This window comes from Sciurus vulgaris, assembly GCF_902686455.1.
Source record: "Sciurus vulgaris genome assembly, chromosome: 6".
Lineage (NCBI taxonomy): Eukaryota > Metazoa > Chordata > Mammalia > Rodentia > Sciuridae > Sciurus > Sciurus vulgaris.
Window position 1 is genome coordinate 112,953,104 of NC_136466.1, and position 21,168 is coordinate 112,974,271.

The 21,168-nt window shown below is 33.4% G+C and overlaps 2 protein-coding genes across 9 annotated transcripts in view; both read left to right on the forward strand.

Moving 5' to 3' along the window:
• The window catches only part of POLK (DNA polymerase kappa), a gene marked incomplete at its 3' end in the record, with an annotated part of 101,656 nt that overhangs the window by 56,531 nt on the left and 23,957 nt on the right, over positions 1–21,168 (forward strand). For 7 of the 8 annotated variants that reach the window (XR_013764694.1, XM_079145194.1, XM_079145192.1 and 4 more), the window contains 5 exons: positions 3,484–3,516; positions 7,214–7,310; positions 9,286–9,457; positions 11,605–12,534; positions 14,418–14,460. Coding sequence is in view for 7 of the 8 variants with exons in the window: in XM_079145194.1 (XP_079001320.1) it covers positions 3,484–3,516; positions 7,214–7,310; positions 9,286–9,457; positions 11,605–12,534; positions 14,418–14,460 (1,275 nt within the window). Of the gene's footprint in view, positions 1–3,483; positions 3,517–7,213; positions 7,311–9,285; positions 9,458–11,604; positions 12,535–14,417; positions 14,461–14,624; positions 15,582–21,168 lie in introns of those variants that run through there. The other variant, XM_079145198.1, reaches the window with a different exon arrangement.
• ANKDD1B (ankyrin repeat and death domain containing 1B) overlaps positions 14,441–21,168 on the forward strand; it is a gene marked incomplete at its 5' end in the record, with an annotated part of 89,753 nt that continues 83,025 nt past the window's right edge. The window contains one exon of the mRNA XM_079145219.1: positions 14,441–14,460. The remainder of the gene's footprint in view (positions 14,461–21,168) is intronic.

Genomic DNA, 21,168 nt, shown 5'->3' on the forward strand with positions numbered 1-21,168 from the left:
ATAAAGATAGGGCTGGGGAGATAGCTCAGTTGGTAGAGTGCTTACCTCACAAGCACAAGGCCCTGGGTTCAATCCCCAGCACCGCAAAAAAAAAAAAAGATAACATGTTTTAAAATCTTCTAAGACCAGTTTAATTCAGAGTATAATGTTTTGGTTAAAATCAACAGATTGGATGTGGAAGAAAAGGAAAAGAGGAATAAAGACACTTAAGCAGTTGAGTGGTTGGACAAGAGAAACAATGGTTATTTTCTTTTCTATCTCTGTCATGTTCTTTGTTCAGAATATAAGAGAAATGCTGGTTGTCAGATTATTGAGGGAAAAAAAGATGACTTATAGTCCATAATTCACCCTTCAAGCCAGGCTTTAATGATTCTTTGAAAGTCTTAATGAACTGACCTTATTTCATTTTTTTCCAGATATATAAATGATTCATTCTTTGAATATTGTGTTAAGCATTGTCTGAAGAATTAGAGATAATGACAGTGAATAGGACAAAGTCCTATATTCATGCAGTTTGCAGACTAGTGTGTGAGATAGAAAATAACCATTAAACAAAAGGAGAAAGTAAAGCAGAATGAGGGAGCAAAAAGTGTCTTGGGGCCAGGCACCATGGTCCAGGCCTGTAGTTCCCAGAGGCTAGGGAGGCTGAAGCAGGAGGATTATGAGTTCAAAGCCAGTCTCAGCAACTTAGCAAAGCCCTTAGCAACTTAACAGACCCTGTCTTAAAGTAAAAAATAAAAAGAGCTAGGGATATGGCTCAGTGGTTAAGTACCCCTGGGTTCAATTCCTGGTAACAAAAAAAGAGAGAGAGAGAGAGAGAGACAGAAGGAAAGAAAAAGAAAATGACTTGAGGCTGAGTGGGGGTTGGCAGCAGTCATCCAGAAGCAGAAAACTGAGGAACCCAACCATGCAAAGGTCTTGAAGATAAGGGAAGAGCTAAAGAAAAGGCCCTGGGTGTTTTTCTCCATCTCTTTTTCATCTAGGTCTTAACAAGAGGTACCCTATAGCAAGAAGGGTAAATTGTTAGGGATGGATGAAAAGAAGAAAGAAATAAACAGATACTTTTCAAAAGAAGAAATACCGATGACCAAACATGAAAAAATGCTCAACATTACTAGCAATCAGAATAGATAACAGGCAAGAATTATAATGGGTGGTTATAATTTCATCTCACTTCAGTTAGAATGGCAGTCATGAATAAATGCTGTTGAGGATGTGGGTAGAAAGGTACACACACATTGTAGTATGGAGATTCCTCAAAAAAACCATATGACCCAACTGTCCTACTCCTCAGTATTTATCTTAAAGAACTAAAATCAACATACTGTAGTAATGCAGGCACATCAATATTTATAGCAAGAAAAGTCACAAGAGCCAAATTATGGAACCAGCTCAGGGGCCTGTCAACAGATGAATGGATAAATGGAAAAAGAAAATATGGGATATATATATACACAGTGCAGTTTTACCCAACCATAAACAAGAATGAAATTATAGCATTTACTGGTCCACAGATGAAACTGGAGAACATTATGCTAAGTGAAAAAACCAAACTCAAAGTCAAGAGTCAAATGTTTTCTCTCATATGTGAATTTAGGGCAAAATAATGGGAAAAAGCAGGGCGAGGTGGAGGGTAGGGTAAGGGTCCCATGAAAACAGAGGAAGATCAGTGGTGTAGAGGAAGGGAGTAGAGCAGGAGGGAGAAAGGATGGGAAAAGGGAGGAACTACAGAGTGAAATTAACAAAATTATGAATTTCATCTTATGTATATCTATAAAACACCAATTTTTAAAAATTATAAATAAATAGAAGGAAAACTAACAGTATATGAAGGTGAAGAGGGAGAGGGAGGAGGGGAGGAAAAGAGGAAGTACTGGGGACTGAAGTGGAGCAAATTTTTTCCATGCATGTATAATTATGTCAAAGTGAACCCCAATATGTATAACTGAAATGCACTAATAAAAACATTTTAAAAAGAAAGAATAGGAATCACAGAAGTCAACCCTAGACACTATTTTTTGCAGTTTTGTCATCATCCTGTCAGCCTGCACTCAACATGACTTCTTTTTATTATTGTAATTAAAATAAAAAGATAACAATAAAATTGCTGAAAATGTCTATAAAATTAACCAATTAAACCTGCTAAATATTAACAGATTGCAAGGCTGTATTATAATTTTCCTGCTGCTCTTTATTCTTTTGAATTTATAGTTAGCTCATTTTGATCTTGAGTAGATAAAATGAAAGATGACAATATCACAGCACTACATTTAGTATTTGAAGGAATTAGGAAATAAAAACATCTTCTCTAATCCAAAAATTATCCTTTTAATTTCCATACTGCTACAAGCAATATAATTCTGATATAATATAGCATATATTGGTATTTAGAGAGATGCAGGTAAGGCTTTTAAGAGAAATCTGCAGGTATTTGATGATAAAATAGCAGATCTGCTTCCATTCAATCCATGTTCTCTATTTCCCTACTGTGCTTTTGTTTTTTAATCTGAATACTTTCCTCTTCTAAGGTATTCCATATTTACTTTTATATTTGTCCCTCTGTGTCCTTCTGTGTAAGTTTTAAACATAGACACTGGGTCTATTTTATTCATTATTATATCCCCAAGTTCCAGAACAGTACTTAAGTCAAAATAAGTTCACTAAATACTTCGAAAATTAATAATCTATATATCATTTGAAATTTTTGGTATTAATTACTTACAGCAACTAGAATCTGGTCAAACTAGTTAGTTCAGATTCCTAATCCTCATCATTTTACTGTGTATCAAATTCTGAGTTATTCTAGTATTGTATAAATGGATAATGAATATGTTTATAGGTGAGGGAGTTAATGTGCTTAGCCCAAAACCTGGATAACTGATATTAAATTATTTAAAATTTAATTGTATCCTATAACTGTACTACCATCTCCTATTGCTTCTTATAAGTTCTGGTTTTTGAAATTTAGACTTTGAAGCAATTTATAACATATATCTATTTTCAGATTTTTTATCTTCGATAGATACAGACTTGATCAATGACACATGTAGTCATATTAGCATCTTATTATGTTTTTTGTTTTGCTTTATTTTTTTGGTTTTGGAGACTGAACCCAGGGTCACCTTTACACTGAGCTACAGCCCCAGTCCTTTTTTATTTTTATTTTGAGACAAGATTTCACTAAGTTGTTGAGGGTCTTGAGGGTGTTGCAAGGCTGGCCTCAAAATTATGATCCTTCTGCCTCACCCTCCCAAGTCACAAGGATTACAGGCATTTGGAGTATGTTTTTTGGTTATAGTTTTGTTTTTAGTTTAAAAAGAAAATCTTCACTTTTTCATGTTGTATAAATTTTAATTAAAAAATTTAGATCTCTAAAAGCTAATTGATAGTTAAATCCTTTTGGTTGACAAGAAGGAACTCAGTCTTTTCTGAGATAGAAAATTAAGACTTGTTTTTTTGTTTGTGTTTTTTTTTTACTTCAAGGGATGGAGAAAGGAAAAGTATGAGCGTTGAGAGGTAATGTTTTGTGATTTATTGTTAATTGTTCATAATGTTTTTTAAACTAATTTTTAAATTAATTTTTAGTAAAATAGCACTGAAATTTAAAAAAATTATTTGCATATCACAATAGCAGTTTTCAGCAGCTTACAATGCTATAATATATACTTCAGTGCAATGCATTATTATCTTTGGCTGTCCCACCCTCAGTGGGAGAAAAATAACTGCAATCGCTTTTATGCATGCTGGTTTTACTCCTATTCACTGAAAACTAAGCATTTTAGGATTCCAGTTTCTAATTTCTAGTCTTGAAAATTAAGATTTATTTGGAAATTCTTAAAACTCATCAAATATTGGTTGAATGAGCAGAGGCATTAAATGATTGAGCATCCTTAGTCTAAAAATCTGAAGTCTGAAATGTTCTAATATCCAGAACGTTCTAAGTGCCAACATGTCAGCACAAATACAAAATTTTAACACCTGACCTTATGTGATTGGTTGCAGTCAAAACACAGGCATACTAAAAATATTGTATAAATTTTCCTTCAGGCTAAGTATATAATGTGCATATGAAGCAGAAGAATTTCAGGTTTATTCTTGGATCCTATCCCCAAGATTTATCATTATGTACATCCACATATTCTAAAATTTAAAAAAAAATCCAAAGTCCAAATTCATCTTCTTAAGCATTTCAGATAAGGGATCCTCAACCTGTATTATTATATTCTTGGTGAATGAGAGTTTAGAGTTTATCTAGTTTAGTGGGATTACAATCTTGTTTGCAAGTCAAATGAAATCCTGATGTAACTTTATTGTTTGAGAAAATGTTTGTTAAAAGTCTCTCAATTTTATTTCCTCAAAGCAGCAAGATGTCACAGACATTTAAGAACCTCTGCCCTGACCTAGTAGAGGGTTGGATTTGTATTTCACACATGTTATTTCTGATCAAAAAAGCGGAATGACTTTTACAAGACAAAATACTCAATAAATAGCTTTGGTAAAAATTTAGGTTGTGATTTACATAAAAGCAATCAGAGAGAGAGAGAACACAATCATCCAAACTTGTGTAATATTGTACAGTTTAACAAATATTTGTCTTTTGTTACTGAGAACATTATTGATATGCAGGAATATATTCTCCAGTTTTCTTTCTGAAAACTCTCACTTCTTGGCTTTTTTAAAATCTTTTTATTTTTTACAGGCTACATTCTGATTCATTGTACTCAAATGGGGTACATCATTTCGTTTCTATGGTTGTACATGATGTAGATTCATACCATTCGCGTAATCATACATGTACATGGGGTGATGATGTCTGTCTCAGACATCATTTTTTCATATCTCCCCTCTCATTTCCTTCTACATAATCTAAGTTTCCTCCATTCCTCTCTCACTCCCCACACCCTCCCACCCCCATTATATATCATCCTCCACTTATCAGGGAAAACATTTGGCCTTTGGTTTTTTAGAATTAGCTTATTTCACTTAGCATGATATTCTCCAATTCCATCCATTTATCTGTAAATGCCATAATATTACTCTTCTTTATGGCTGAATAATATTCCATTATGTATATATACCACAGTTTCTTTATCCAATCATCTGTTAAAGAGCATCTAGGTTGGTTCCACAATCTAGCTATTGTGAATTGAGCTGCTATAAACATTGATGTGGCTGCATTACTATAGTATGCTACTTTTAAGTCCTTTGGGTATAAACTGAGGAGTAGGATAACTGGGTCAAAAGGTTGTCCATTCCAAGTTTTCTGAGGATTCTTCACACTGCTTTCCACTTCTTGGCTTTTTGAAAATTGCATTAGAACATCAAATTTGTTATGGGATTGGAGAGAGCGAGATTGTGATTCACAATCGCATATAAAGACCTAACTTCTCTAGTACATAAAGAACTCATATAATCAATAAGAAGCACCAGTATACCAATTTAAAAAAAAATGAACGAGTAACTAATTAGTTAAGAGAAAAGGAAACAAGAAATGACTGTTAGTATCATGAAAATATTCTCACAATTAAAGAACAAAGTTCTCTGAGATAGCATTATTCACTGATGCAGGTAGACATCTTCAGAGACCGTTATTTGATCTACAGCAAAGGGCAAGAAATTTGGTAATATCTGTCAAAATCACAGATGAATATGAACTTTGGTCCCTTAATTCTATTTCTAGGAATTCATTCCTCAGACATAAGATATGTCATTTTAGATGTATGCAGGGTCATTCATTGCATTTTCATGCTGCATAAGATTGAAAATAAATATCCATGAATAAAGAATTGGTTAAATTGTTACATCTTTAAATTAGAATGTTATGCTGCCATATAAAGTGAGGATATTAATTTCTCATTGGTAACACCAAGACAAATTGAGAAAAACAAGATGCTAAATAATATATGTAATATTCTATTTATATGAAAAAGGGAAAAATTTTTGCTGTTTGCTTATATGTATACATATTAGCCCAGATTTGTTTGTTTCTGTAACAACATACCTGAAGCTAGATAACTTTTAAAGAAGAGATTCATTTAGCCTAGAGGTTCAAAGGTAAAGGCCTACATCTGCTGATGGCCACCTTATTGCTTCAAGGCAGTGTAAGGCAACACATAGCAAGAGACAGAGCCCTGTTATGTGTCTGCTCTGGTCGCTCTTCCTTCTTCTTATAAAGCCACCAGTATTCAATCATGAGGGCTCCCCCCTGATGACCTTGTCTAATTCCAATCACCTCCTTAAAGCTCCTTCTCTAAAAAACCATAGTCAATGGTTTGTATCTTTTTAATATCTCACACTGGGGATTAAATTTCAACACATGAACCCTTAGGAGATACATTCAAACCATAGCAGTGGGGAATATTTCTGGAGGAATTCATATGAATAAGAGGCCAGAAACATGGTTGCCACTAGGGAAGAGTGCTGAAGCTAGGGATAGGATTAGAGGGGGACACTACTGAATCACCATTTACTCATTTGCTCAGGATTTTGTGTTCATTGCTCTGATCTCTCTTTAGTGTCTCTTTTATATTAATATTTATTTCAACATCTTTTTGAAGATGAATTCAGGATTTCTGCATTTATTCTTACCAGCCCTCCATTTCCACTTATCTACTAGACAACCCCTGCTTGTGTACTGAGCCAACCCATTAAATCTACTTAAAAATATTTCTGTCCAGAGCCAGATACAGTGGTATACACCTGTAATTCCAATGATTTAGGGGGCTAAGGCAGGAGGACTGCAAGTCTGTGGTCAACCTTATCAACTTAGCAAGACCCTGTCTCAAAATGAAAAATAAAAGGGGGTGGGAGTGAAATAAAAAGATATTCTGTTCATAAAATTCATATGCATTATGATGTTCTCATCTGTATTTTCTTAAAATAGTCTTCTGGAGCAGAATCTTTATACATATATATCTGAATGTGTTATAAGTTAGGGCATTGGTAACTAATCATCTTTTTAAAAAATATTGTAGAGAGAGCAAGAGCATAAAATTGCTTCTTTGCAGATCAGTTTACCTATCTACATGGTTTTCCATTATTTATATAGACCATAGGTGTTTCTACTTAATTATGTCTTAGTTCAACTGAAAACTTTACTTCGTACAACAGAATAGATAAACTAATGCTAGACCATTTAAATATACTAGATCATCCCCAAATTATTTTGAGTTACATTTTGCTTTCTGCATCAAAATCTTTGTTGCTGCTCTAGGACCTTCAGTGAAATAAGTAAAGCAGAAGAACAGTATATCTTATGTCAAGAACTTTGCAGTGAACTCGCTCAAGATCTCCAGAAAGAAGGGCTTAAGGTACTTTATTTTGATCTGATGTTCTTAGTTTAAAAAATGTTAATGATGCTACTTGAAATGAGTTAGATTACCCATTTCTTAAAGCTCCATACAAAGTAGTTAATGTTGGAACAGAATATTCTATCCCCAACAATTAGAATAAATTTAGTTCTGACCCATATCTGAGGTCTATGATGAGATCATTCTTTTGAAAAAGAAACTTGTGATGCTGGAATGGTTCCAATATCATTACACACAACTTTATTCTACCTCCAGAGTACATTTGATTAAGTACAAAATCAGTGTTATATTGGCCTTAGAAAGGCAAAGAAGAATTTCCCTAGAATTGTATTCACATATTATAAATGCCTTTCCAATTATCCTTTAATGTTTTTCTCATGTAGACAATGACCTTCTAGAATAATAGGCATTTTGTTTCAAAGACTAATCCAGGTTGCTTACTTGAAAAAAAAAAAAAAAAGAGCCTGAAATGCTTTGAACTTTCTGTTTTATAATCTTCCCTCACTATAATTCATGTTTAGTATTTCCCAACCATCCCAAACCAGGAGTAGAGTTATTCTAAAGTAATAGAAAAATATTAAAAAGTTATTAGAAAAACTAGAGTATCAGATGAGCCTTTTTCTTGTAATTTCTCTCTATCATTTGATGAATACAGAGATCTTTTTAAAAATATTTTTTAAATAAACTTAATTTTAGAAACATTTTAGATTCACAGGAAAGTTACAAAAAGAATATAGAGATTTCCAGTGTAAACTTCATCCAGTTTCCTTGATTATTAACATTTTATGTTACCATAGTACATTTGTTAAAAACGAAGCAAATGACATTATTAGCACATTATTGTTAACTAAACTTCAAATTTTATTTGGGTTTTGCTCATTTTTCTGTTAATCACCTCCCTGTTCCAGGATTCAATTTAGGGAACTACATTGCATTTAATTGTCATGTATCCCTAGTCTCCTTTGGTCTGTCAGTTTCCCAGTCTATCCTCCTTTTTCATAACTTTGAAAATCTTGAGGTGTACTGGTCAGATATTCTGTCAAATATCCTCCTCAATCTGGGTTTGTTCAGTGGTTTTTTTTTGTTGTTGTTTTTGTTTTGTTTTGTTTTGTTTTTTTTTTAATGATTAGACAAGGATATAGGTTTTTAGAAAGAATATCACAAAGATGAAGTGCCCTTATTACATCCTGCCAGGTGGTATATAGTAGCCACATGACATCATGGGTGACGCTAGTTTTTATCACTTGGTTAAGGTAGTGATTGCTACTCTGCTTCCCTATGAAATTACTGATTTTGCCTTTGAAAATGAGTTAGTCTTAACTCATCCTCAAATGAAGGAGGGCAGGAATTAAATTCCACCTCCAGGAGATACTAAAATATGCTTAATATAAAATTTGCAATTTTAGCCATTTGTCAGTGTTTGGTTCAGTGGCATTAAGAACATTTACACTGTTTTGCAACCATCACCATCATCCATCATCATCCCCAAATGGAACTCTATACCCTGAAGACACTAACTGCACAGGGAATTCTTACACATAAATTGTTAGACATAGTATTTGGCATGTAGCAGGCACACTGTAAATGTGAACTATCAGTGAGACCTCTTCAATGAGGCACTTTTATATTAAAAAAAATTTTTTTTTCATCCCTTTTTAGGAATTGAATTAACTAAAAGAGATTCAGTTAAAAAAAAAAAAGTGATCAGTTAACTTTCCCTTTATTTAAGAGTATCTTATAAAAATTCAGTTGGGGATGGGAATAATAGTTACTGGCTAAAGTGGAATTTTCAGATTACTTAAAGATTTTAATTATTCTTTGTGATAGTTTTCACTATCATGATTTATAAATAATTGGTTATACTTCCACATTCTTACATGTTATTAAAAGACCTTTCTGAATTTTTCTAACCTGTAAATAACTTTTTTCTAAATATTAGAAACCCTTATGTAATAATGTATTGTATGTGTTATAGGGTAGAACTGTTACCATTAAGCTGAAGAATGTGAATTTTGAAGTGAAAACTCGTGCATCTACAGTTTCATCTGTTGTTTCTACTGCAGAAGAAATATTTGCCATTGCTAAGGAGTTGCTAAGGACAGAAATTGATACTGATTTTCCAAAACCCTTGAGATTAAGACTTATGGGTATGGCTTTTTTTTTTTTTTTTTTTTTTCTTAAAGCTATTAGATTTTCCCAAAAAAATTAATTTTGGAAATATTTTCGCCTCTATTTTATTTCTTAAACCTGTCTACGAAGTACTTTCTGTACTCCTGCCATTTATTGTAACCTGATGCATGTGAAGCCATTATTATTAGTTTGATTCCATTTTGAATCAATAGAAGTTTTTCTTTTCTTTTTATGTACTGGAATAATTTGGGCAAGAAAGATTTCAAAATTCGAAACTTTCCAGATTTTAGAAAGCAGATTCAGTGCCTAGTAAGTGTATTATGTAATACTCCTTTGGGAGTCTGGAACACATTAATATTTTTGTAGCATAACAAAAAAAATTCACATACTGAAAGGACTCTAAATAATTTCACATTAATTCAGGCATCCTTTATCACTTGTTGCTTGCAATTTTCAGAACTTTTTGGATTTCAGAATTATGGAATAAATGATTAAAACACCATGAAACCACATCTCCAGCCACTTCATGATAAAAACAAACAAATAGGCCATGTTTCCAAAGTGAATTATGTAAAAGAATGTTACATGGATAAGCAGTTCAGATGTCCACTTCACTGCTAAGAGTGTGTCATTAGTTATACTTTCATATAAAATTAGCATACCCTGAATCAATTAAATAAAGTATGTTCATTAAAAGAGTCAAAGAACAAGTATATAGAAGCTTTATTCATAGTTGCTTAAGATGTCCTTCAGTTGATGGATAAATAAATTAGGGAATAATCCAGACAGTGAAATAATATTCAGTGCATGAAAGAAATAAGCTATTGCCACGCGCTATGGCACATGCCTGTAATCCCAGCAGCTCAGAAGACTGAGGCAGGAAGATTATAAGTTCAAATCCAGCATTAGCAACTCAGCAAGACCCTTTCTCTAAATAAAATATAAAAAAAAGGGCTGAGGATGTGGCTCAGAGGCAAAGCACCCCTGGGTTCAGTCCCCAGTACCAAAAAAAAAAAAAAAAAAAAAAGGAAGAAAGAAAGAAAGAAGCTATCAAGCCATGAAAAGATATGCAGGAAACTTACATGCATATTGTTGGTGAAAGAAGCCAATCTATAAAGGCTCCATACCATATGATTCCAGCTACATGACAATTCTGGAAAGGACAAAACCAAACAACAAAATATCAATGGTTGTCTAGTGTTAGAGGGTAAGAGATAGATGAATAAGCAGAGCACAAAGAAATAGAAGGACAATGAAACTATTCTGTGTATGATTTATAATAGTGAAGATATGACATTAGAAATTTATCTAAACCCATAGAATGTACAATGCCAAGAGTGTGAACTCTAATGAATCAAGGTAGGTTCATCATTTGTAACAAATGTTTGACTTTGATGTAGGATGTGGCTAGCAGGAGAGGTTTTATATGAATGGGGGGCAGAGAATATATGAGAATTCTTTACCTTCTGCTTTTTTTTTTTTTTTTTTTTTTTGGTTTGGTTACTGGGGACTGAATTCAGGGCCACTCAACCACTGAGCAACATCCCCAGACCTATTTTATATTTTATTTAGACACAGGATCTCACTGAGTTGCTTAGCACCTCACCATTGCTGAGACTGGCTTTGAATTCTTGATCCTCCTATCTGAGCTTCCCAAGCTTCTGGGATTATAGGCAGGAGCCTTGCCCTTCTGCTAAACTTTGCTGTGAACCTAAAACTACTCTAAAAGAATAAAGTCTATTTTTTTTAAAAAAAGTTGAAGTTAATTTCAATTTGTTGTTTTATATTTAATGGCATTGTATGTAGATATTAACTGAAAGTTCTGTCATCTGTCAACTGCAATAGATTGCTAATATTTAATGATACATACTTGTGTAAAGGAAAGTAAATTTCCATTTACAAAATCAGCTTTGAAAACACATTCTTTAGTTCAGAAAACTTTGGGCTGGGGAAGTAGCTCTGTGGTAGAGTTTATTCTTACATGCACAAGGACACACACACACACACACACACACACACACACAGAAAATAAATATAGCATTGCTTATTATTTCTCTCTAATCAACCTTTTATATAGATGTTACAACAGTATTATGTAAAATATTTTTAATACATCAATTGGCTTTGTCAAATTTGTAATTATTTTGTGATTGGTTTAATTTAGGTGTTCGGATTTCTGGTTTTCCCAATGAAGAAGACAAGAAACACCAACAAAGGAGCATCATTGGCTTCTTACAGACTGGAAATCAAGCCCTGTCAGCCACTGGGTGTATACTAGAGAAAACAGACAAAGATCAGTTTGTTAAACCTCTAGAAATGTCTCATAAGAAGAGTTTCTTTGATAAAAAACGATCAGAAAGGAAATGGAGCCACCAGGATTCATCTAAATGTCAAACGGTGGTTAAACAAAGTTTACAGATATCACAACCATTCCAGGTTTTAAAGAAGAATATGAGTGAGAATTTAGAAACATCAGATAATTCAGATAATTGCCAGATATTTACCTGTCCTGTTTGCTTTAGGGAGCAAAGAAGCATCAGTCTGGAAGCCTTTAATAAACATGTAGATGTGTGTCTTGATAGACCTTCAATCAGGGAGAACTCGAAAATGTTCTCTTCTTCAAATGCTTCCTCTACTGAAGTTAGCCTAAAAGAAAACACAAACCATTCTTTTTCACTTTGTGAGAAGCAACATTATGAAACTCATCAGGAAAATGTAGAAATCACTTCAGTAGATTGTATGAATTTGGAAGAAACTAGAAATAATTCATCTAAAGCAGAAAGTGTAGATTCTTTAAGGAATGAGTATAGCAAGGAGGAATGTTCTAGACTTCCAAGCAAGTCTTGTATTATTTCATTGGAAAATGAAGATGCTGAATTACTAAGTAGACAAGAACCACTCCAACCTTGTATATATCAGGTGACAGCAGGCCAAGCGCTAGTTTGTCCAGTTTGTAACCTAGAACAAAAAACTTCAGATCTTACACTGTTCAATGTACATGTGGATGTTTGCTTAAATAAAGGTATTATTCAAGAACTGAAAAATGATAAAGTTCAATCTCTAAATCAACCCAAAGACAGCTCCAGAAGTACTGGTGAGTTCGTAGTCATTTGAAAGAACATGATTTTCTAGGACTTTTATCTAACTTATTAAGATTGTTCATTCTGAAACACATACTATTAATAGGGTAGTTTGTATATGCTGCCAGCTAGAAAAAGGTTACCCAACCATAGATTAGCATTAAACCCATTAACTCCCAAATTTTCAATTCTCTGACTATTGTAACAAAATTGACACAGGTGCATTAAAATAGTTTGGAAATTATAACCTAGAGCTTATATGCATCGTATTAATATTCTATCATAATTGTTATACCCTTTAATATGATTATTATATAGCATAATATAGCTCTTATAATTGTGTACTATAATTATGTCAATATTCAATTATTATATAAGAATTTTTATTATTTTATAAGAATAATTGTTTTTAAAGCCATTAGTTTGAGTTAACCCATTTTGTTCCATCATCCTCAATGTGGAATACCTATAAAAAAATCAAATATAGTATATATAATTATATAATATATAATAATAATATGTAAATATATTATATTTGTATACATATTTATTAGTGCATTATATTTATAAATAATAGTGACATTCATTTTGACATTCATAAATTCATATAATTTGCTCTGTATTTCAATCCCTTGTACTTTCCCTTTCCTCCTCCCTCCCCTTGATTCCTTCCTCTACTCTATTGGTCTTCCTGATATTTGTTTTCTAATTGGTGTGTTATAGTTGCATATAAAAGTAGAATTCATTGTGATATAGTCACACATGCACCTAGCATAATGTAGTCAATTTCATTCTGTAGTTCCTCCCCTTTCCCATCCCTTCTCTCTTCCCCTCAACTCCTTTCCTCTATGAAACTGTTCTCCCTTCTGTTTTCTTGAGATCTCCTTTTTTAATTCCTTATTTCTCTCTAGTTTCCACATAAGAGAAAAAGCATTCACCCCTTGACTTTTTTGAGTCTGGCTTATTTCATTTAGCATGTCCCATCATGTTCTCCAGTTCTATCCATTTATGAGCAAGTGACACAATTTGATTCTTCTTTATGGGTCAGTAAAACTCTACTGTGTATATATGCCGTTTTCTTTCTCCGTTCACTGTTGACAGGCACCTAGACTGGTTCCATAACTTGTCTGTTGTGAATTGCACCACTATACATGTGGGTGTGTATGTATCACTATAGTATACTAATTTTACTTCCTTTGAATAAGTACCAAGGAGTTGGGATAGCTGGGTCGTAGGATGGTTATAGTCCTAGCCTTTTTAGGAATCTATATACTGTTTTTCAAAGTGTTGTAGTTATTTGCAGCCCACTAACAATGCTTGTAAGTGGACCTTGTTCCCCTATCCTCACCAGCAATTATTGCTATTTGTATTCCTGATGATTGCCATTCTAACTGAAATGAGATGGAATTTCAATGTAGTTTTGATTTGCATATACCTGGTTCCTAAGGATGTTGAACATCTTTCTTTGTGTTGGACAGTGGTTTAACTCAAATCAGTAGCTTTAAATTTAGGAAAAACTCCAGTTCGGGCTTTATCTAGCAAATAAACTAAAGAAGTTTAAAGAGCTCTCAGATAATTAAAAAAGAAATTCCTTCTGAGAACATTTGTCAAAGCACAGTGGCAAGTCATATATATTTACATAGTTAATAAATCTCTTAACTTGTTTTTGGTAGTGCTGACTACCAAATTCCAAAAAAAGTGAAATTAGTCATAATGCTAGTAAAACTAAGTAAATTATGAAGATATGCTATAGAGTTATTTTCTGGTATGTGAAATATGAGCTATATAGTACCAATGAAATTTTTAGTATCTTTAATCAATCAGCTTTAACATTTTAAATTTTTACATAGCTTTTCAATTATTTTATGGAATTATTTGAATTTTTTTTCCTCTAAAGGTAACTCAAGCAGAGTACAGAAGACTGTGGCAAGAACAAAAAGGTATGAATAATTTGAACTTTAATAAAATTATCTGTAAAAACATCATGTTTTGAGGGTTAAATTTTAAAAGATGTCAGAATTATAAATCATCAATTTTAGAAGTTATTTGAAAAATTATTTTAAAAAATCTCCTGTATTTTAATTGTGTGTGTGTTTCATTCCAGGTTAGGACTGACAGCAAAGTACTCAGCATCAAAGAAAATAAAGCCAAATAATCCCAGACACACCCTTGATATATTTTTTAAATGAACATTGAACATTTTATCAGCAATTTTAATTGAAACTTCTTATTTTGTAATAAATGAATTTATTCTTTCTCATTTTAACTTTATAGATTCATTTAGTGAAGACAAGTATAATAATTCCTCTCAAATAATATTTCTTTTTCTAAGAATTTAGAATATAGGCTAATTTACTTCTTTATACCTTTTTTGTAACAATGAGAATTCCATTTCCATTACACATCAATTGTAAATCAGTTCTGTTAGAAATAATTTTAAAAAGAAAATAAGAAATGAGATCAGAAAGTCATCTATTGTCTTTTTCCTTCCCTTTTTTTTTTTTTTTTTTTTTTTTTCAGTACCGGGGATTGAACTCAAGAACACTCCACCATTGAGCTACATCCCAGTCCTTTTTTATGTCTTTTTTGAGATGTCTCACTAAGTCTCATTAAGTGGCAGAGGCTGATCTGAAACTTGTGATCATTCTTCCTCAGCCTCCTGCGTCACTGGAAATACAGGCATATACCTCTGTGCCTGACTTCTTTATTACTTTTCTAGTGAATATAAAAGCATATTTAATGATAAGGGATCTTAGAGATTCATATAAACCTATTTTAGCCTAAGAATTTTTCAGCACTTAACTTCTTTATAGGTATTGAACTACTGTGTTTGATCCTGTATCTTCAGGTACTTCGTGAGCATTCATAATTAAAATTTATCATCAGTTCTATGAAGAATATTAGCTTAACAGCATGAGTGATTTTGTTAACTTCAGGAAAATAATATATAGTACTGTGTTAGAAGGAGTTTTGCTTAAAATATTATTCATTTTTTTCTATTTAACATTCTTTATCTTGTTGAATAAGCACTTGGTTCACTTTAAAAAAATATTTAGTATAAGGTCCATTTTTTAGTATTATTATTATTATTATTATTTTTATTATTACTCTTTTGAGGTACTTGGAATCAAACCCAGAGCCTCACACATTGCTACGCAAGTGCTCTACCATTATGTTACATCCCCAACCCTACTATAGGACTTATAGCACTCCCTTTGGGTGCTAGGGACTGAACCAGGGAGTGCTTTACCACTGAGCTACATCCTCAGTGATTTTTATTTTGTATTTTGAGGTAGGGTCTCTCTGAGTTGCTTAGGGCCTCCCTAGTTGCTAAGGCTAGCAACTCATGATTCCCCTGCCTCAGCTTCCCAAGTTATTGGGATTACAGGCATGTTCCACCATGTCCAGCCCTAATGTAGGACTTTTAAATGACAGTATTTCATTCCTTGACAAGTATGTTTGCACTTTCCACAGATTTGTAAAAAAAAAAAAAATTCATTCTACAAGAAAAAAATAATCTCTATTATGGTTTTCTATCACATTCTTATTAATATTTGTAAAAGAAGATAGCTTAATAGTAGTTAGGTTACGTAGTTGCTCCAAATACTTTTGTACTATTAATTAATTCTTATCAAAAACCAATTACATAATTGAAATAAAATGGAAATCATTTCTGTGCTGCTTTGAGGAACTGAATCTTTTTTCTCCCATGTTGTTATTTTCTTTTCGTATTTTAGCTCACTATATGAATATAGTAGGAAATAATATTGGAGAATTCTTTGACCAAAGTGGTAACTGGACTTTTAATTGCTAGATTGTTTAAATTAGGCCTAATGCTTGTTAGCTTGCCAGCCTCATATTTGATGTTGTTATACACCATGACAAATAGAAAGGAAGAAAGTTATAGCATTATGATTCTTGACTGTGTGACTTCCTTATGTACAAAATTAATAATGTACAAAATTAAATTCAGTGAAATTGATTTAATATGTTGAGAAGTAGATAACATCATATTTAATTGTTTTCTATCTTGCCTGAAATATTTTTATTGTTTTCAACATCAAGTACTAAATTATTTTCATTCAGATGATTTAATGGAATGCTAGCATGGTAGTATTTAATAGAAATTAAAATAAAATTTTAAAAGTTTAATTGATCTGTGTTATGATTTTGATATGAAGTGTTCTTCAAAGCCTCCTGTGTTTCTGCAGAACTGTTTAAAGGTAAAATGAATTGTGAGAGCTGTGGCCTACATTAGTCCATCCTGGTTTGAATGGCCTGGGTGGTAATTGTAGAGGAGTGGGGCGTGGCTGTAAGATGTGGGTCCCTGGGGATGTTCCCTGGGTAGGTTATTGTTCCTGCAGCCCCCTCCTTTCTCCCTTTTCTTTCTCTCTGCTTCCTGATCCCACCAGGAACTGAGCAGCTTTCTTCCACTGGGTCTTTCCCCCAAAACATGCTGCCTCATCTTGGACTTAGAGCAATAGAGTTGGCCCTCTATGGACTGAGACCTCTGAAACCATGAGCTCCAAATAAAATTTTCCTCCTTTAAGTTGTTATTTTCAGGTATTTTGGTCACAGCAACATAAAAACTGACTAAAACAATCAGTTAGCCAGTAGAGATGGTTTCCTTACTTTTCTACTCTTCTCTCTCTCTGGTGGTTTTACTCTTATTTTCTCTGCCTAGAATTCTCTCTACATCCTTTACTATCTGTTTTGTCTAATGCATCAACCCATTCCCTTTTTATTATAATTTTGGTTTGAAGCATTTTAGAAGATATAGCTGAACTGTAAGGAATAAGCACCCATAATACCTTACATAGAGGGTCAAAATATAAAGAACCACCTGAGAGAACTGCAATATATGTTACTGGTAAAAACCAAAAGCAAAACACTATTCGGGAAGTTAAATTATTCTTATAAATCAGAAAGAAGAGACAGTTAATAGAAATTCAGAGACTTTAAATGGCACTTCATGTGAAAGGAAATTCAAATGACCAAAAACATGAAAACATTCTCCGCCACATTTGACATCTGGAAATGAAACATAAAACTACAAAGGGTATCATTTCATCCCTATCCATTTTCAAAGATGAAATAATTCAGGTTTTAGTGATAATGTAAACTGAAAATAATCACTTTGAAAAACAATAAGTAATTAGTAAATTCAACAAATAAGGTAAATAAAAAATCGAAACAAATAAGAATAAAATAAATAATAAAACTTTTATTTTCAGATGGTATGTTAACCTACACTTTAATAGTTTTATTATTTTTAAGAGAAAAGGTTTATTCTGACTTACTTACCTACGTTTAAAAAACTACAATAAGTAGGTTTAAAAAAACTATGTGTATAAGGTCAATGTATAAAATCAATAGCATTCCTATAAAACAGTAATACCCAATTAGAAGAAACATTAAAAGTACTCTCATCATGAGAATAACAGTCTACAAGGTAACTTGGGGAAAAAACTATCAAAAAATATGCAAGAATTTGAGAACTACAAAATATTGAAAGATAGTGTATCTGAGTAAATGAAAAGAATAATCCTGTTTGTGAACAGGGAGAATGACTATCTAGTAACCCACCCCCAAATTATTTTGTAAATTCAATAAAATTCAAAACAAAACCCCTCATGGATTTTTTAGAAATTGGCAAGTAGAACCTAAATTTGATATAGAACAACAAAAGCCCAAGAATAAAAACACAGAATAGGCCCTATCAGCTATCAATATGTAGTAAGTAATACCATTTTAATAGAGTGTTATTGGCACAGGAACAGGCATTTTTAATGTCAGTATGAAATATATTGACTTCACAATCAGAAAAATGAGAAGTTATACTCCATTTATGTATGATGTGTCAAAATACATCTTACTGTCATGTATAACTAATTAGAACAAATAAAAAATTTTTTTTAAAGTATTGACTCAGTAAATGGTCCTTGTATGATTGATTATCCATAGATGACAAACAAACTTGATCCCTACCTTTCTGTGTAAGTAGTCCACAAGACTATCTTCCAGGGTTTTTGTTTTTGTTTTTTTCATTTTGGTGCTGGTGGTGGTGGTGCTGGGAATTGAACCCAGGGCCTTATGCATGTGAGGTAACCACTCTACCAACTGAGCTATAACCCCTGCCCTATCTTCATGTTAAAAAAGACTAACAGAACTTTTTTAACCTTGTTAAAAAAAACTAACAGAACTCAGAAGTTGTAATACTTGTGGTAAGATTTGTAACAGTGAAAAGATAACAAAATCTGCAAAGGGAGAAGGAGTAGGGCCAAGTCCAAGAGAAAGGAGGCACAAGTATCCAGGTGTTTCCTAATGGAGTCGTATGAGGACACACTTCATGAGACAGCATATGCAAAATATCACCAACCAGGGAAGATTGCCCAAAACTGGTGTCCACAGTTTTTACTGGAAGTCAGTGACATAGGCATGCATCACCCATGTGATTGACCTTAGTCCTGAGCCATCCAGAGATCTAATGATACCTCCTGGCCCAGGACCTCAGGCTTCAAAGCCATGCATTTTCCATAAGTTATAATTTTAATATGAATTGTGTCATCAAACTACTGCAATATGGCTCCAGGCCTTGGGCATATTACAATATTCTTACCAGGCTGGGTAGTTCAAGGGCTAAGAGGCCATATCTCAAGATGGTCAAGGGCCAGTATTGAAGAGAGCTCCTTTGAACAACTTGAGCCTGTTGTGTTAACCCTTCACTGTGCACTTACAAAATGTCCATTTATTAGAATTGCATTAGGATGTAGTATAAAAAAAGGTAAGAATCACTTAGGGGCAACTTTTTTTCTGCTTCCTTTTTGAAATGCAGAGAAATTTCAAATCCAAAACACATTTAGGGGATCTCAGATAAGGAGGATAGTCTATGTATTTGCAATACGTCATTATGAGTATATAATACAATAAATGGAATAAATAAGGCCTAATGATTATGTGCATTTGTATAATACCCTCTTCAATGGAATTCAAAGACCTCTTTTAGTATTCCTGTAACATTTCATTGTAGGGGCTGGGGATATAGCTCAGTTGGTAGAGTGTGTGCCTAGCATGTGCAAGGCCTTGGGTTCAATTCCTAGCACCAGCAAAAAAACACAAAACATTTCATTGTACATTTTACCTCAAATTTATGTGATAGGAATAAGCATTGTAAGAAGAATTTATATATCCAAATTATTCTGCCAGAAGTGCTTTCATTTTAAAGTTAGTATGGGAATTGCATGTTTGTTCGATAGTAGCTAGCAATGAGTAGTGAAATGCAAGGCAGGGTCACAGGTTTAGTTGAAGTACTGCCAAAGCAGATGAGTAAATAACTTGTAGCAGATAACCTGTAGAAAAACATTGGTACTCAGACCTTGAGAGTAAACAAATAGAAATGAAAGGAGCTAACTGGGGAAATGCATCAAGAAAGAAGGATTACTGGAACTAACTCTTGACAGTCCACCGAGGTCCTTGGGAGTGTTCTCTGCTTGAGCATTATTTTCCTTTTACTTTCACTTTCTCATAAAATAAAGTTCTCTTGCATGGCTTTTAGTGTCTGACTTTAAATTTTCTTTTGTTGGAACATAAGAATCTGTTTAGACTTTCAGCTCCCCAATCTCCTGTGACGTATCGACTGTATTGAAAAAGGAACCTTCAAGCATAAGAGATATTAGCATCCTCCTTGGTACTGCCAGCCATGTTAAGAGTTTAAGAAGGAACTTTGTGCTAAGAGAATGTAGGCACTGAGCATGTTTATATAAAAGGGAGATACAGCAATTAATAGGAGATAACATTATTGCCCTCATTTAAAAATATCTAATACTAGTTATCTTTTAATTCACCTTTTATTTCCATCTCTACCTCTGTCTGTCCAAAGCTATTACCAAATTCTGTCTAACCTGTAGGTTCTTTCAGAAGCATCCATTTCTTTGTTATTTTTGTAAAACCCTTCTAATTCATTTCTCAGTTTTCTCTTCTCTAAACCATCTTACGCATTGTTTTTACAGATTATTAGTTTAAAAAAACCCTGCTTTTATAATATCACTCGAGTTGCAAAAAATGCAAAAACTCTCTCTCAGGAGGAGGCCTGCCTCCTGAGAAGAGGGGAGTGAGTGAATTTTAGTATATGATTATGTCTGTGGTATACATACTCCCACATTGACAGATCTCAAGCTATGTGATGTCAACCACTTCATGAAACTCCTCCAAGTTTAACCATCAACTCTTGCAAACCAATATAAGCTAGCTTCCCATGTATCACTGTCCATGATGCACTCCAAATACTGGCTTGGTACTCAGGGCCAGTCACTCTGCATAGCTTGTAGTTTCCTGAATAGGCCAAGCCATTTCTCCCTTTGACTCTGTACCCTGTTGCTCCTTTTGCTCTGACTGTGCTTTCTGAATGCTCTTTTACCTTGCCACCATGTACAACTGCTCATCTTTCAATTCAGCCCCCTTCACAAAAGAGTCCCTTGCCCTCGGGAGAATCTGATCAGTCACCTCTCTATGTTCCCATTTCTCATTTTCTCTTTATAAAGACCCTGAAACTTTCTTTGCTGTGGTTTCCCATGTAGATCTCTCCCTACCGCAGTACAGACTCTTGAGAGATTCAGGCCCATCTGAAATTCAAGTATGAACTGTATGAA